The sequence below is a fragment of the Clarias gariepinus genome, chromosome 3 (assembly GCF_024256425.1).
Source record: "Clarias gariepinus isolate MV-2021 ecotype Netherlands chromosome 3, CGAR_prim_01v2, whole genome shotgun sequence".
Classification (NCBI taxonomy): domain Eukaryota; kingdom Metazoa; phylum Chordata; class Actinopteri; order Siluriformes; family Clariidae; genus Clarias; species Clarias gariepinus.
The window spans coordinates 29,138,585-29,156,703 of NC_071102.1; the positions used below are offsets into that span (position 1 = coordinate 29,138,585).

At 37.8% G+C, this 18,119-nt stretch overlaps 1 protein-coding gene across 3 annotated transcripts; it reads right to left on the bottom strand.

Moving 5' to 3' along the window:
• Positions 1 to 1,474: 1,474 nt before the first annotated feature.
• On the bottom strand, positions 1,475 to 17,124 carry zgc:91944 (uncharacterized protein LOC436941 homolog). Of its 3 annotated transcripts, none has more exons than XM_053492533.1 (11): positions 16,915 to 17,124; positions 16,330 to 16,504; positions 13,430 to 13,841; positions 12,171 to 12,256; positions 10,091 to 10,201; positions 9,162 to 9,287; positions 8,831 to 8,984; positions 7,657 to 7,739; positions 7,397 to 7,492; positions 5,527 to 5,648; positions 1,475 to 2,872 (listed from the first exon to the last, which is right to left on the bottom strand). In XM_053492533.1, the coding sequence occupies exons 2-11, from the start codon at positions 16,454 to 16,456 to the stop codon at positions 2,729 to 2,731; spliced, it is 1,461 nt and encodes a 486-aa protein (XP_053348508.1). In that variant the 5' UTR covers positions 16,457 to 16,504; positions 16,915 to 17,124; the 3' UTR covers positions 1,475 to 2,728. The 3 variants fall into 3 exon arrangements, with proteins under 3 accessions (XP_053348508.1, XP_053348509.1, XP_053348510.1); XM_053492534.1 differs by having other exon boundaries at positions 16,330 to 16,446; positions 16,915 to 17,123; XM_053492535.1 differs by lacking the exon at positions 9,162 to 9,287 and having other exon boundaries at positions 16,915 to 17,123.
• Between the last annotated feature and the right edge of the window lie 995 nt (positions 17,125 to 18,119).

Sequence of the window (18,119 nt, forward strand, 5' to 3'; positions counted from 1 at the left end):
AAATATGCCAACTTCAATCTGACAAAAGTAAGTCAATGAACTGTAAAAATAATCATTAAACCCATTCCAAAGTTGCTGGCTTTCCTTAAGCAAACATTGTTCTTGGCATGGAGATGGGTCTGGAGGGGAAAAAAAACAGAACTTTTTGGCAACACTGAGAAGTTCAGTATAAAAACATGTGGTGCTTAAAAGGAATATATAGAACCAATTGGGGTGCCAATAATGCTGATATTTCAATTTGTTTAAAAAAAAATACTTTTTTTTAAATAAAATTGCCTAAATGGTAATTTGTTTTTTTCTGTTTTAGCTTATTAACCATGAATAATTTTTCCATGATTTTAACTAATTTATAGTCTGTCTCTGTCCTTTCCCCATTTGTACGGCTGCAATAAAATACAAATGGGGCAACACAAAGTTCAAAATGTGCAAACAAATATGCCACCCACTGGATTGGCAAATAGGAGCTATGTAATGATGATTAAAAGAAACTGTCACTACATGAAACCAAATACACAATTTCCTTTGAAAGTTACAAACAACGTACATTTTCTTTGGTGATTTAATATAAACAGTAAAACTCTCATATTTCAGATTCCTTACACCATAGTAAAATATCTTAACCCTTCTTCTTTATTTACAGCTCATGGAAACCAAAGTCAAAAATCAAATGGTCTACAACAACTGCACTTCTTGTATGAAGCCACTCTTGAACCAGAGACAAAGTCTTTGATCAGAGGTCCAAAGTCAATTCAGGTAAAATAAAATTTTGCATTTCAGTTGTAAACCAATGTCCCACAGTCTTAAAGAAAAGTGGAGAGACACAGAATCCAAATTACTCCAAGTCCAATCTGAAGTTTTTAGTTGGTGATGACTTACTGCCATGCCATCTGCTGGTGTTGGTCCACTTTGTTCTATCAAGTCCAAAGTCGACTAAGCCATCTACAAGGAGATTTAAGAGCACTTCATGCTTTCGTCTGCTGACCACCTTTATGGAGATGCCAACTTTGCTTTTCTAGCAGGACATAGTACCTGCCCAGTGCCAAAACTCATTTAACCTGAACCCCATGTAGAATCCATAGCATGCTGCACTGATGCATTAATTGGTGCTAAAGGAGCCAGACCAAGTATTGAGGGGATAAATGTACAGATTTTTTTTCAAACTTTCTGTGTTGTAAATCCTTTTTTGGCAGCTCTTTAGAAATATAAAAATTTTTTGAGGTTCTGCATTTTTGATTTTCAAGAGCTGTAACCCATATATATATATATATATATATATATACACCATATAAAATTGGCATTATAATTTCCTATCTGCTGAAGCATCTTTTTTAACGTTCAGTCACTAACATAAGATATTTAAATTCCATATCCATGATAACACTGGTATAACCTGAACCTGACCAAAAGAGAAATCAAGAATGTGTACACACAAGTTTTTGTTGTTTCAATAAATTCAAACATGACATCAAGTTCATGAGGTATTATATACTGGATTTATTGGAGTCATAAGGGAAATGCAGACAGAAGTGGATCTTAAAAGCGTTCAACACTGCTTCCTGTTTTCATATATAGAGCTGAGGCCTGAAATATCATAGCTTTAAGTCTTTCTATGCTCAGAGCATTTCAGCACACATCTAAACCTATCCCAGGGAAATTTGCCGCTGACCTTATAAAAAGCATCGCTGTAAATGATATGATTTCCAGGACATACCTTTGGCTTCAAAGAGACAGGGAGAAAACTGAGGCTCATCCACCAGAAAGCGGCATTTTACATTTGATTCTAAATCCATTACAGTTACATGTTTAATACTGCATTAGCTTATTAAAGTAATAATGGTGCTCATAGCAAATAATAATAATAATAATAATAATAATATTACAAAATTAAAAATGAACAATTTAGAGCCCAAACACCAGTCATAGATCACAATAGCTTAAATGACTGAGTATATAGAGGCTTTAAGTAGTGGTTAAATATAAAAAGATTGAAAAGTCATGACCCTGCACTATTACGGCTAGATCACACTTACAGAAAAACATTTAGCTTTGCTTATTAAAGATTGAAAGGGAAAAGAGAGACATATAAACAACAATGCATAATGTGTACATGAGACATGACATATGAAATCACAATACCCAAGACTTCATTTTCGAAGTGATATTAGCAATAGTGAGTGAATATGGGGCTGCTTCTCGATCAATTCTCTAATGTAGCTTTACCTGAGTTAATGGTGGCATTCAGGTTCCAGTCTCGATTGAGAACTATTGCATATGGCTAAGGAAATCTCAACACATCCTTCTTGCATTCACACAAGCACCATAAAGTTAGTGCACCCTGTCGTCACACCCAAACACCTGTCCTGCAGGTTTCCTCACACCCCTTACTCCTGTTTGCATGAGGTTTCTATTGTCAAACTGTTACACTTGAGAATGGTGAGAAGATGAGGGAAAGGCTTTAGCATGAGGTGAAAGGTTACCATTCTGCACCATAATTGTCTTTTCCTCTTAAAAGATGCATTAAGACTTCTTGGAATGCACAATACAGTGTATAGAGATAAATATTGCCATTACTACAAGCGTGATTACTGTAGATACATACGATTGCCTCTCTAGCACTAGAGGCAATTTATCTTGCCGTACACACATCCTCCCCCGAGATCTCTAAAAAAAGGGACAGTAAGCGGCACAATTTCAAGCCTCTGAAATATTAAGTGGGCTGCCTCTTCGCTTACTCCTCATCAGCGGCCTCTCTTTTTGATTCATCCATCCTCTGATCCACATGTTGAGAAGCAGGGCTTGGAAGAGGCACTACTTCCACTGCAGGCAGTGTGGCTCCATCTGGCTCAGTCACTTTTCTTTGAGCAAGCTCTTCCTAAGCACAGAAAAATACATTAGACACTTTTTTTAAAGAGGTACCCACAAATACATTAATCCAATTTAATTAATTGGATCCAGAGTATTATTTGCATGCACCATGTTCCCAAATGTTTGCCATTATTTTCATATTTCAGCACCTCACTCTTCTTCTTCTTTGTCTTTCGGCTGTTCCCTTTCAGGGGTCGCCACAGCGAATCATCTGCCTCCATCTAACCCTATCCTCTGCATCCTCTTCTCTCACACCAACTAACTTCATGTCCTCTCTCACTGCATCCATAAATCTCCTCTTTGGTCTTTCTCTAGACCTCCTGCCTGGCAGTTCCAACCTCAGCATCCTTCTACCGATATATTCACAATCTCTTCTCTAAACATGCCCAAACCACCTCAATTTGGCCTCTCTGACTTTATCTCCAAAACATCGTGGGTTGTCCCTCTGATAAACTCATTCTTAATATTTCAGCACCTCACTAAAAAGTGAAAATCAAAATGTAAAAAAATCAAACTGCTTATTTTTTTTTACTTCTGTGCTTGTGTAGTGCTGTGTGTTGTGCTTACTAGGGGTGTACAATTCTCTGCATAAGTACTAATTATTACATAAAATTTAAATATATACATTTAAGAGATTTCTGTAAGTCTTCACAAGGTTTTCACACACTGTTGCTGATATTTTGGCCCATTCCTTTATGCAGATCTCCTCTAGAGCAGTGATGTTTTGGGGCTGTCGCTGGGCAACACAGACTTTCAACTCCCTTTAAAGATTTTCTATGAGGTTGAAATCTGGAGACAGGCTAGGCCACTCCAGGACCTTAAAATCTTCTTACGAAGCCACTCCTTCGTTGGCCGGGCGGTGTGTTTGGGATCATTGTGATGCTGAAAGACCCAGCCACGTTTCATCTTCAATGCCCTTGCTGATGGAAGGAGGTTTTCACTCAAAATCTCACGATACATGGCTTCATTCATTCTTTCCTTTACACAAAAAACCCTTTGCAGAAAAACAGCCCTAAAGCATGATGTTTCCACACCCATGCTTTACAGTAGATATGGTGTTCTTTGGATGCGACTAAGCATTCTTTCTCCTCCAAACACAAAAAGTTGAGTTTTTACCAAGTTCTATTTTGGTTTCATTTGACCATATGACATTTTCCCAATCATCTTTTGGATCATCCAAATGCTCTCTAGCAAACTTCAGAAGGACCTGGACATGTACTGGCTTAAGCAGGGGAACATGTCTGGCACTGCAGGATTTGTGTCCCTGGCAGCGCAGTGTGTTACTGATGGTAAACTTTGTTACTTTGGTCCCAGCTCTCTGCAGGTCATTCACTAGGTCTCCCCGTGTGATTCTGGGATTTTTGCTCACAGTTCTTGTGATCTTTTTGACCCCACAGGGTAAGATCTTGTGTGAAGCCCCAGATCGAGGGAGATTATCAGTGGTGTTGTATGTCTTCCAATCTCTAATAATTGCTCCCACAATTGATTTCTTCACACCAAGCTGCTTACCTATTGCAGATTTAGTCTTCCCAGCCTGGTGCAGGTCTACAATTTTGTTTTTGGTGTCCTTTGACAGCTCTTTGGTCTTGGCCATAGTGGAATTTGGAGTGTGACTGTTTGAGGTTGTGGACAGGTGTCTTTTATACTAATAACGCGTTTAAACAAATGCCATTAATACAGGTAACGAGTGGAGGACAGAGGACGAGAAGAAGTTACATGTCTGTGAGAGCCAGAAATCTTGCTTGTTTGTAGGTGACCAAAAACTTATAATATAATATAATATAATATTTGGATTTTTTTATTTCTTATTTAGTTTCTCAGGTATATCTATGATGAAAATTACAGGCCTCTCTCATCTTTTTAAGTGGCAGAACAATTGGTGGCTGACTAAATACTTTTTTGCCCCACTGTAATCCAGTACCGTGTCAAAGTCTTGTTTTTTTTTTATTAAATTTTTTTGTTTCTGTGTTCTGTGATTTCTGTGTTTTTGAGTCAGCACAAAAAACATTTTAGATTTCCAAATATTATGAGTAAATAATAAAAAGTAAATAATTTGCATCCAACAAAATGCAAAATAATATTTGTGTGTCATTCAAGAAAGCAACATATTACAAATGATACAACAGTGAGATTCCAGGAGCGGTGATGATGGATGGCAACACCACTGCAGTGTTTAACTATTTGTACCACTCTACATCCCTGGTGTTTTACAATCGTTCATTACACTAAGTCTCGTTTAATGTTGGTCACCAGCTCCGCCCGTTGTCGTAAGTTAGTTCCACTGGTTACAGAAGTATATGTAAATGTGTTTGGCAGAGCAGAAGATCTGGTTAAATAAACAAATCTGTTGATAATAAATGGCGTTTACAGAAATGTTGTATAAAAGCAATATCAAACAAAAAAGCTATGCTTAGACCGCATCACTGCCCTGCTGATATTCATCACAACAGCACTCCCTCTCATGTGATTTTGTTTAAATGTAATCGGTCCTGCACACACAACTGGTAAATAATAGTATGGGTTCCACTCTCTCCATCCAAAAATACCTTCCTGGCCTTAACTTTATCCTCTCTTTTAATCAAGCCTATGGGTTAGTTAATAATGCTATATTTTTATTATTACTAAATTAGAGCACTGAGAGTGGATTTGTTAATCTCCCACCTGATCTGGAAATCGCTGATTTACCACCTGATCTCCAAACTCCTGGTTCTCAACCTCTTCACCATTGGAGTGACAGCTGGGGCTTGGCACCTCTATGCCATGACTTTCAAGAATGGCAGCCTCTGAGAAAGTAAATATAGGGGCATTGGGGAAGTAAGGTAAGGAAAAGAGAGAAAAATAAACAATATAATGCCATAACTTCCATAAAAAATTAAATTAAATGACCATTAATTCCATACAGTAGGTGATATGTACAAAATAAAACACAAAGGGATGTGCCATTACAGGAAATCAGTAACCGGGTGGTATGATGCAGTTACTGGTACCACCATGAAGTAAATTATTTTACCACAAAGCTTTTTTTTTTATTACCACAGCTATTTTGGAATGTGAACAATTTTTGATTATCATAGAATGACATCATACTTTGTAATACATTTATAGATAAGTAATAGAACATCAATGCAACAAGGTTCCTCCTGCAGTGGTAGCTCAGAGGCCTAAGGCACTAAGTTACTGATCAAAATGTTAGTGGCTGTTGAGCCCTTGAGCAAGCCCTTAACCCTATCTGCTCGAAGGGTGCTGTATCATGGCTGACCCTGCGCTCTGACCCCAGTTACACTGAGATATGCAAAGAAAGTAATTAATATTTGACAAATAAAGGTTTAACTTAACCTATCACTGATGTAGCATAAACCACTACATCAGGGTTTTTTTTGTATGTATACTTTTGTACACTGGTTTACTCTAGAATAGATAGAATTGGGATATTTATAAGTTCTGCCCTGTTTTGGAAAACACAAAGAAACAGATCTAGGAAGTCCTGACAGAATAAATATCTCCACTCCACAATGTTCACTCTTAAATCGATCAAAACCACCTTTAAGCTTTAATTATTAGTTATATTTTATTATTGCTGCTTTGCTTTTCTTTGGTTTTAGTTTAAAGAGTTTTTTTCATTAGGGAAGTTCATTAAAAGACATTTTTTATTGAAATATTCACCTTTATTATCTTCAGTTAGTTGTCACATGCACACAGTTGTCACAACTTTAAGCTAAATTAAACAGCTGGTAGCTAAATAAAAGCTACTGAGTAATTTCACCATTTATAATCTGTTTGATCAATTAATAACTTCAATAATCTTTAATAAAGGCCCTCCGACACGCCTCCGAGTGACGCAGTGGTAAAGCGCTCGCCCTATCATTCGTAGATCGCTGGTTCGAACCCATGGGTGATGCTGTTTTCCTCTCACAGCCGGAGGCACAGAGAGAGCTGATTGGCCGAGCTCTCTTTAGAGGGGAGGGATGAGAGGTACTTTGTGCTCCCACATTAACTATGGCTCTACAGCCAATCAGGGGCGTCTGTGAGCTCGTGCACGCGGAAGGAGCGGCTAGCGCTTTCCTCCTAGTGTGTTACTCCGCCCCTAATGGTGGGTGAGCAAGCAGTTTGAAAAGATGCGGTCGGCTCGCGTCACGCGGTTTGGAGGAAACACGGGATAGTCTTCGCCCTCCCGACTGAGTGGTAGTAGTAGCCTTAATGTGGGAGCCCCCTAGCGACGGGGAGGAATTGGCTACGACTAATATTGGGGAGAAAATTGGAAAAACCAAAAAATAATAATAATAAAAAAAATAAAGGCCCGCCGAGAGGACCAGTGGTATAGTTGAATAGGGAAAAATTTAAATATGACTAAAGTAGGGAGAAAATTTTATAGTCTCTGTTGCAGACATGTTTATCTATTTTAGCAAAGTAGACACCACAAAATTTCTTTAGTATATTCATTTAATAATTTTCATTATTTAAAAATAATATAATAATATTTTACTATCAAAAGATTCTGCTTCCAATTCTGATCATTTGCCGGCCATCTCACCTATGTTGGCACGTCTCTTCATCTCCTTCCTGCGGTTGGCAAACCAGTTGTACACTTTCAGAGCAGTGACTCTTTCGAACTCAGAAAGTTTGCACCCTGGAACAGAATTTCACACAGAAATTAAATGTGACTATTTTATTTTAATTTGTACAGTCTAATCTAATTTCAACTATAGTGTATTTTTATCATCAGGCAGTAATGGAAAACAGAAGAATGTTGTTAATCTGCAGGAAAAAATAATACAGTTAAAGACTTCTCACCTGGTTTCTGAATGACAGAGTTACAGGCATTGGCTATTTCCTCTCGTTTGGCTTCATCAGGATACTGATTCTCTATAAAGAAACTAAGGGAAGAAAAAACACATCAGGACCAATTGATTGTTAGTAATGGCATACAGTGACATGAATTAACATGAAGAAATATTTATTACATCCAGTGATAACATTTGCATTTAATAATGATGATTTTATTGCTGTTGTAGTTGTTGTCGTCATTAATATTATAACTACTATTACTACTTTATACAAATTTCTACATGATCATGCTCATGAACAATCAGCATGCAACTTTTTCACAGGGCTTTGTTGACAACTGACTTCTATCACTGAACTCCTACATTAAATCCTGACAGTTATTACACTTGGATCCATAAGCCCTCTTGTGGTGTGAAATGAGCCAGATCATGAATAATTATTAAAGTCATTTACATAATATTTCCATCAGCTGAACAGATATTACATCAAATGCAATCACTTTAGGTGTACTTTCGTCATTTACATTCAATTTACAGCATTTAGTTGATGGTCCTTACAGAGGTGCTGTGAAGAGGTTTAAAATAAAAGCTTTTGAATTTCACAAAAAGGCCATGGATTATACCATGATGTTAAAACCTGACAGCAATAAGTATAAAAGCTAGTACAGCTTTCTTATGTACCTTAATTTCTTGCATAGCTTAAAACACTACCTGCATCTTATCCCTATAGGGTCTTACTTTGTCTATTTTCATTATCTATGCGAATAAGATATTATCTATAATGTGTTACGTTATCAGTGCATGTATTTTGGGTCCACTAGGGGGCACTAGTGTGCACAAAATACATGCTATGACAATGTCACACATTATAGGCAATATCTTATTCGCATAGATAGCATGAGACATTGTCAAAACATGCATTTAGTGGGTCCTTAGTAAAAAACTGTTTCCTGTACACAGCAACAATAAGGCCAGCTTAGACAAAGCTGAAGTCTAAAAGAACAACTATGTTCAATGTATAATGACCCCAGTGACAGACAAGCATTTAGGCAGGTGATTTGTATCAAGCATCAAAGGATACAGTATGCTGTTATTATTTATTTTTAAATGTGTTCGAATCTCTGCAACTGTCATATTTTATATCTACCCTGTACTGCAACGCCTCTTTGTCAATATCTCACCTCTCCATGATTGACTGGCACTCTTTCCTCCAGGTGAAACGGCTGCCCCTTCTTAGTCTGAAAGGCCCACCCACTGCCGCCCTGTCACCAGGGCAACCGGCAACCCTCCAGTCAGGTTCCTCTTTGACCATTGAGCGCATGGACAGAGTAGCACCTTCACACACATGAGGACAAACATTTTGCTCTTATTGATGTGTACTGTGAGACAGATTACATATGGATGATGCATTTTATAGTATGATAAATTGTTTTATGAAAAAATGTAAAAGGAGTGCTGTCTGGATCATGCATTGCCTATCGTAACTACAGCAGCTGGGTTTATAGCGGTTACCTGACTGGGCCTGCTGTGCAGAGTACCAAGGGAGAAGGTGCATCAGTAGTTCTCTCTGTTTACTCCAGGGGGTGTCAGTCCTGCTCCTGAGGCCCTGAGCATGCTGGTTTTCAGTCCATCTGAAGCCTTCAAGCCGTTTGGGCAATCAGAAAACTGGATGTTAACTAAGCTTGCTTCCAGAGTCCAACAACCTCTCATTCATAGACTTGTACAACCATATCACTGAGTTAAACCCTGTAGAGGAAACTGCCGGTCTACTCATTTTTATCAGAGTTGCATTAAGATGTCTATAATGTAGGGGATTAAGTGTGCAGAGACATGCACAGTACCGCAGCACTGCAGAGGATTACAAAGCGGCATGCTCAGAGCTCTGTTAGTAGAGTTAGGTGGCGTATGGACATGACGAAAACCAGCAAGTTCAAGGCCGAGGATCAGGACTAAGAGGTACAATCACCTGTCTAGTTCTGGGGTTGTACAGGAAGTTAAGAAGAGCTAAACGTCCTGGATAGTTTCATCCAAACTTTGCATTACTTCGTCAGCCCTTTAACCTCTGTCACATTTAACTGTATTAATGTGAGTAGATGACTGTTTTGGCTGTGTGACAGGCTCTTAAGTTCATTTCCTAAACAGTATGCACATCTATAGGCTTTGCCAAACCCAACATTAACTCAATAATATAAATGATGGCAAATGAAATCAGCTGGTTTCATTTCAATCCATAATTGAAAAGACTTTTTATAGGTTCATAAGGCCTGTTTTAGAAACCAGACTGAATTACAAGCCCTTGAGGACCATGTGGAAAGGAAGTGTAAGAGAAAGTGGATGGTAAGTGGATGAACACAGATCTAATGCAATGAATGTTTCCTCCAGAAATACTCTCAGCCCATGCTAACGACAACATGGCTCTAAGACTCAGAGGCTGTGCTCACCTGGACTGTTCCGCTCCAGCAAATACCAGCGATAAAAAGCCCTGCGCTTGGAGTCGCTCATCTCCAGGCCTTGCTGCAGCAGCCACTGGGAGATGTAGCTTTGACTGATACCTACAAATAGCATGTGTAAATAAAATAAAAAACTCAGCCCTAACCGACTTGTTTAATCTACTGTATCATGCTGCTACCTTTCTAATAGCAAGCAACCTTCATTAAGAACCTTCCATGGAATTATCCAATAAGCTGGAGATAAATTATTCTGGCTATTTTAAGTCCACTGCCTAACACTACAGAACATAACTACTCTTTGAGCTAAAGCATTACTATAAACTATTGCAAAATATTATTTTAAAATATTATTGTTGAAGTATTAGCAAATTGTAGTTTGCAAGTTTTCTATTATTGTACATATATACAAAATATAAACGATATAACCCTGTCCTGCCTTTTTATACGCTCAGACAGCTTTTTATATTTAACACTGAGAAGCACTGTCTAAAGAAAAACAATAAAAAGTTTTATTGTTTTTGTTAGAATTTTTAAAGTGACCTCGGGTTAAAGGAAATCACTACATATACTGAAGACATGATTTACATACTGTAAATCCCATAAAACAAATCAATCCAGTTTGACTGGTAAGACTGAGCGGCATGTCCTAACACTGGTTTTACGCTGATTTAAATAGACACACAAATGTGGCTGGAGCATAGTGCAAGAATGTCCTGATGACTTACATTTTTCATAGTCATGAACTTCTTCAACTCAAGCAAATCATATTTACAATATTGCCCCTTATTCATCAAATCAGAGTATGGACAAATCTGATTGTAAAACAAGCACACACATTCCACTGTCAGTTTCCTTATTCATCAACTTAATTTTTTTGTGTATTTGTACAATCAAATTTATGTCAGGTCCAAGAGTGTATAAATTAATTTAAAACTAATTAATTAAAACTACAGCACAATGGATGCAATTTTATACGTTATGGCTCAATTTGATTATTTCAGTATTTTGTTGAAATAAGGATTTGTTTATTTCATCAGGATTTAACACTTTCCTCAGCTACAATCAATGACAATTAAACCTTTATAAATATTCAGCTTTAAAACTGCCTTCTAACAAGTACTAATTTGAATAAAAAGGTTGCAGTGGCGTTTACAAAATCATCAGCAGGTTAAGTTGAAAAATTTTTATTATTATTATTATTATTATTATTATTTTAATTAATTTTCTACCTGAATATATACAGCTTTTTGGAAACACAGCACACTTCCACAACTGTGTATATTCACCTAAATAACAGGGCTGGGAATCAACACCTGATACTATCACAATACCAAGATGTATAAATATCACATTCTGGACTGCAAAATTTTACCGCCTCAAATGCAAATATATATTTTATATTATAGCTTTTGAAGTCAGTGTGGTGATGTCTGAAGAACATCACACTTTCAATATTTTCAAGAATTTAAATATTTAACTGAATCAATTTTCTTTCCTGAGCTGATTGGCACAGATCGGGGGTGGGGTAGGGGTAGGATCCTCCCTGGTGGTAGTTGTAGCCTCGGTGCGAGAGTACCTTAATGTCGGGAGTCAGCTATGACTTAATTATTGGAGAAAATTCTAAAACTCTGAAGCAAAAAACTAAACAACACACAAAAACAAGCTAATAGATAAACATTTCCTCAATTAACCGTTTTTTTTTTCAGCATCACTGTAATTAATATTTCCCTGCATCATTTATTTCTTCTCTTGAAGCCCAGATGGCTATAATTTGCTGCATGTTTCCCTGTTATTGGCTTCCTGCTATAACAGCTGCAAAGTGTTTTATGTAAATGGAATTGATTTAAAGGTAAAATTGGGTTGTTATATGTATGATGCATATAAAAGGCTAGTGGGAGAAAGCTTGCATCCCCACAGTAAAAGCTGATTTATCATTTGTGCTTAAGTTTCAATGTTGTATGACAGTTGCATGAATTAGAGCCGGATTTGTTCATATGTTTTGCCAGGAGTTGAAATTGGCAGTCAATTCTACTCATCTTTGATTAATAAGGTATGCGGTTGCACTGGGTACCTGTAACTTGGCCGACGATAGCCTGAGAGATCCTCCTGTTATTGAGGAAAGCCTTGATCTCCTCCTTTACCAGGTTACTGTCCCTTCTAAAAACCATACACAAGCATCACATGGATGTAAAGTACACATATTTTTTATAACAATGTTTCGTTTTAACATGCTACATTCTTACAAAAAAGAGAAAATGTCCTATAATGAACCAATTAAACGCCTGACAGTCCGCTGTGGCGACCACTGACCAAAGCTAAATAACACATTATTTTGACTAATAAGATAATGTTTCATAAAGTAAAACTGCAATAAAGGAGGTGCTATTCTAGAAAAAAAAAATCAACAACAGGGTGGTATGTAGTAAAATGTTAATTATTTACCTAGGATAAAAGAAATTATACCACAGCCATTTAAAAATTATTAAATTACAATTTCCACTTATTAAACATGTCCTACTTTCTATTCCTTATAGAATGAAAATTAGATTTTCATTTACAAATCAGCCCTGATGACCACTTTTGTTATAGAAGCTATAAACAGTCATTCCTTCAATTGGTAGTTTTTAAAGACTAAGACACTTGACACTCCTTTTAAAAATGTTAAACATCTTACAGAATGGGTTACCATATTAATGATCATGATCATTGAAATGCATTTTTACAGGCTAAATAATGTATGTAGTACATTACATAAAGGATATTACAACCCACAAATTATTATAGAAGTGATTTGGTTATAGCTGGTACTGTGGAGTGGTATACAGTAAGGCTATATAATGAAAAATATATATTTTAAGTCCTATTACATGCAAACAAAATTTGCACTAATCAGCATTTTTAAAGACCTTAAGGGAGACCCCTTCCTAGGGGTTTTTAACAGTTGCTACAATTTCTACACTCAGAAATCACCACTAAAACAAACAGTACACACAAATAGTACTAATGTGGTAAAAAGGGGAATGAAGACAAACTGTTTACTTTCTCACTATAAACTATTAATATAGTTGGAAATTTATCCTACATACCAAAGGAAACAGCACCACCCAAAAACATTTAAAGAACACTAAAACATTTTATTAAAGCCAGCTGTCTCCCTTCCACTCCACCTGACCCACTTACTAAAAGCTCACAACTTTCTGAAAATTACACTCCTGCTCCAGGGACATTCCCTGCCTTCGTCTCTGGTTCTCTGGTTATATTAATCACCCGCTCCTGCTAGCCTCCTTAGAAAAACAAGGTAATACCAGCAAAACAAGATCTAATACGGACCTCATGTACTCCTCCACCTTCTCTTCTAGATCCCAATCCTCTTCCGCCAGGTCATAGGCGAACGCCCTCTGAACTCCGCCAGGTGGGTACAGGGGTGGGGATGAGGCATCATAACTGTTGCTGGGGGACAGTGCAGCATCTATAACCGGAGTTTGTGTAGTAGCTGAGGTGAGAGAGGAAGATGAGGAGGATGAGGAAGAGGGTGCAGCTGGAGCTGCAGAGGTAGGAGCCCTGGGTTGGGCTGAGTGATTGTCACAGAAAGTTGAGCGGTGCTCTGGATCCAGTCTCTCTAGAGACTCTAGGGCCTGGAGGATCTGAGGTTTGGTCAAGCCTGACAGCCTGAGGCGCTGAAGCAGGTCGATTTGCTCAATGGTGTAGCGTGGCTCCACATCACAGCACTCCATCCTGGCATCTGTGAGAAGAGCTCAGTTAATCCTTCTGCAGTTATAATCGAATTTATGAGCATAAGAAAAGAACTACACAGTACACAACTAATATAGAAAGGAAAGGTATCTGCATTCTCTTCAAAAATGAGCTTTTTTTGTGCACACTTACATAATTATTTCTTAAAACTGGGACACACCAGCGACTTAAGTTAATCCTTCTCTACAAAGATCAAGCTAAAAAATGCATTAGTATTCATACAGGTGGGCATCTAAGTGTGGTTTGTGAGGCATAACCTGTGGGTTTATGGTTTTTCCCCTGCATAAAAGCATTACTTTTTTCAAGCTATATATTTATTAACACGATCTTATAGTTACGAGCATGTTTGACTGATAACTGTAACTAAATAGATTCAAGTGATTTGGAAACAAGCCTACAAATAAGCTTGACTTGAATTATATGTTTATATAAGTTTCAGGAATTGCAGTCATGTGTAAAAGTTTCCCAGTTTGGGGAAAAACACTGTAAATTTGATCATAACAGATCTCAGGATTAGACAAATACAACCTCAGATGAAAAACAACATTTAACTTTTTTTACGGTTCTATTATTTTTTTACAGAAATGAAACCAGAAAGAAAAAAAACATGAGGTTAATACCAAGTACCTCTTACTGCATCCAAAGGATTAAAGAGGGTAAGCCAGGTGCTGCTAATCATCAGCCCTTGATTAATTAATCATCAGCAGGTGTGCAGACCTCTATTAAAGCAGACTTTATGGCAGTTTGCTGGTCTGAAGAATTCAGGTGTGTGTATCACAATGCCAAGAGGAAAAGACATACAGTAAGCAATTGTCTTAGAGAAGCAATTGTTGCTGCACATAAATCTGGAAAGGGTAATAAAACCATTTCCAAACAACTTGGAGTTCCCACATTATACAGTGATAAATATTATTCAATAGTGGGAAGTATTTGAGACAGTTGCTAACTTTTCCAGGAATTGACATCCTAGGACATTCACCCTAAGATCAGATACTGCAATGCTCAGAATAATACAAAATAACGAAAAGCCACATCTCAGACCTTACAGGCCTCCCTGAGCTTTAAATGTTAAAGTCCATGGTAGCACAATTAAAGTAAGTACAGTTTGTTTGGAAGGGTTGCAGGAGAAAACTTCTTCTGTTTAAAAAGAAACAAAAACGCACTACTGGGGTTTGCAAGATTGCATTTAAACTTCTGGAACAATGTTCTACGGACAGATGAGACCAAAGTAAAGTTGTCTGGACCTTATGCCCCATGCCACGTTTGGCAAAAAAAAAAAAAACAGCATTTCAGGACAAGCATACCTACTGTCATGCACTGTAGTGGAGGGGTGTTGATTTGGGCTTAGGAATTGAGCGGCTTGCTGTCATTGAGTTGACCCTGAGCTCCTCTGTACCAAAGTATTCTAGAGGCAAATGTGTGGCCATCTGTCTGACAGCTAAAGCTTGGTTAAAATTGGGTCATACAACATGACAATGATCCAAAGCACACTAGTACACCTACATCAAAATGGCTGAAGAAAATAAATAGAAATAAAGCCAATTAACCCAATGATGGAAAATTCAAAACACTTTTGTAAGTTGCTCTGGATAGGAGCGTTTGCCAAACAACTAATTGTAAATGGATCTACAGGCTATTAAATCATGGGGGGTACTTAGTATTGCCGGTACGATTTTTATTTTCTTTCTTGTTTTCATTTTTGTTAAATAATTAATAGCATAATAAAAAAAGGACTATCAGATGATTTTATTACACAAACAGAATTAAAAGTAACTTTTACACATGATTATAAATAAGCCACTATATAACTGTACATTAGTGAGTAATAATGTAAACACAGAAGCCTGACCTCAACTCCAACAACTTTGGGATGAACTGGACCGCCAACTGCATGTAAGGAGCTCTTGTTCCGAATCTAACTAATGCTTTTTTAAGGATGAACAATCAAAGATCTCAATAACTTTGCTTATAACTATCCAATACCTATCCAATAACTATCCGAAATCTGGAAGAAAGCCTACCCAGGAAAAAAAAACCTGGAGGGTATTAAAACAGTAAAAGGGGCGACTCAATATTAATGCCATGCCTTTTTGGAACAAAATGTTCAACAAACCCATAAATTTAAGGTGTTGGAGTTCTGATGGGAAGGTGCATCAGTACCAGGTTCAAGCCCCCGTTGCCACTATTGGGTCCCTGAGCAAGTGCTTTAACTGCTTAGATGTATAATGGGATAAAATGTAAGTCGCTGTGGATAAGGGTGACATCACGTAAATGTAAATATAGGTGTCTACATACTTTTGGAGAAATGTTTACTTTCATAATATTTTTTGAGATTGCACTTTTAAGTTAGAGATCCCTGGCTTCAAAAGGTGTGTGAAGCTCTGATTTGTGGTCAAAGCAGCCATGTTGCGCAATAACCGCTTAGTGGAATGGAAGTACAGTAAGTCAGATGCACTGTGCGTTTTTTTTTTTTTTACCTGAGAGTTGCGGTGACACGCGGCCCGTGGGGAGCGGCTCGGCGCGCGGAGCCACAGCGCGGAGACTCCACTGGCGCATGATCCGCTCAGCACCGGGGCTCGGGGGAAACGCCTCGCCTGCAAACATCACCGTGCTCGGTCAGCCTGGACAACACCACTACAGAACCATCTTAAGCTATGAGAAATGAAGCAGCGTGAAATGTCCTGTACATAAGAATACACCGCAGTCATGGCGTGTGTTCGCGCGGCTTGTGCGTGCTCGTGCTGCAGCTGTGCAAGCGCATGATTAGCTTTAGCACACGAGCTGGAATGTTTTCGCTGTTTATAGTTAATAGTTCATGTAAATAACTTAATAACACAACAGCGGCAGAGATGACAAAACTTATATGTACAAATTACTGTCGAAGCCACAGAGAGAAACAAACCGCTTGAAAAAAAAAACACAAACAGGAAAAAAAAAAAAAAAACTAAGGATTGCGGACGCCCGTACGCGAAATGGCAGCAAAGCTCCGGTGAATAGCTGCAGAAGTGCCCTAACTGTTGTAGTAAGCGTTAGCAATGCGAGCTAACACCGCGCACACTCACCTCGCCGTGTTGCCGCGTCTCTTCTCTGCAGCCGGGACTGAGGAGCTCCGCTCTCCCGCCGGGTTTCAGCTCGGCCCAGCTGCACTCGGCTAATGAAGGTGATCCGGGAAGGGTCACATTGTCCCGGGATGCTGCAGTGGTGTGTGGCTCGGTGCACGAGCCGTCTCAGCGTTTACTGACCTCTCACCCGCAGCGAACTTCATACAGGAAGTGCTTGTGATTCCTCCAGGAGGACGGGGGAACTTTCGTTACACAGTTTTAGCACTAACTCTAAAATAAAACAATGATCATGAAACAGATTCCTGTCACATACATATATTTGTATCTGTTTATAGCCTTTATTTAAAATTCATGAAAAATATAAATACAGATCAGCCATAACATTATGACCACCTGCCTAACACTGAGACGGTCTCCCCTTTTGCCACCATGAAAGTGATGCACGGTGTCTTCTGACACCTTTCTATCACAACCAGCATTTTTTCATTAATTTTATCTATACTAGTTGCATTGGAGTACTCAATATTAGGTTTGGTGGTCATAATGTTATGGCTGATCCGTGTATGTTTGACTTAACTGTTCACATTTTTTTGTCACTAGTATTTTCTGTAACCACCAGTCCTGTACTTTTCTGCTCATCTTAATACGTTTAGTACATAAATATAACAATGATATGCATATAGTAATTTATGAATGGATGGATCGTGCACATTCCCTGGTGGAAGATACACTGAGGATGTGCTGTCATACCTACACACCTTATCTTCATTATTTTATACTACTTTTACATTCCGCACATGCTTTATAATTTATATATTGCATATATTTCTATTTAAATTATATTTAATTTTAACTTTGTAAAGCTGTACATTTGTAGATTGTACATTCAACAACATTTTTTAAACCCTAATTTTTTCTTAATGCAGTTTTTTTTTTGTTATTACAGTAAAATCTTCTTTTTCTAACCTATCCTTCCATTATTAGGTTATGACAAGTCGTATAAGCTTTCCACTGACGTGGAACGTCAATGGAACGTGACAAAATTTTTTTTACATTGTATTAACCACCCTGTAGTGACAAAACACAGTACAGCATAGTACCTTAATTTCTGAGACTATATATGAAAATGAAATGTGAAGGTAGTGTATTTTCAAACATGATATTATGTACAAAATCTTAAATATCACTTCTGTATTTTTTGTCGG

What these genes read in the sequence shown, in the direction of transcription:
- zgc:91944 (XM_053492533.1), bottom strand. Translation starts at nt 16,456, where the DNA reads ATGTTTGCAGGCGAGGCGTTTCCCCCGAGCCCCGGTGCTGAGCGGATC. An exon ending in GCTGGAGCGGAACAGTCCAG is followed by an intron (nt 9,288 to 10,090) that starts GTGAGCACAGCC and finishes AACGGCTTGAAG; the next exon opens with GCTTCAGATGGACTGAAAAC. An exon ending in CTCTGTCATTCAGAAACCAG is followed by an intron (nt 7,493 to 7,656) that starts GTGAGAAGTCTT and finishes ATTCTGTTCCAG; the next exon opens with GGTGCAAACTTTCTGAGTTC.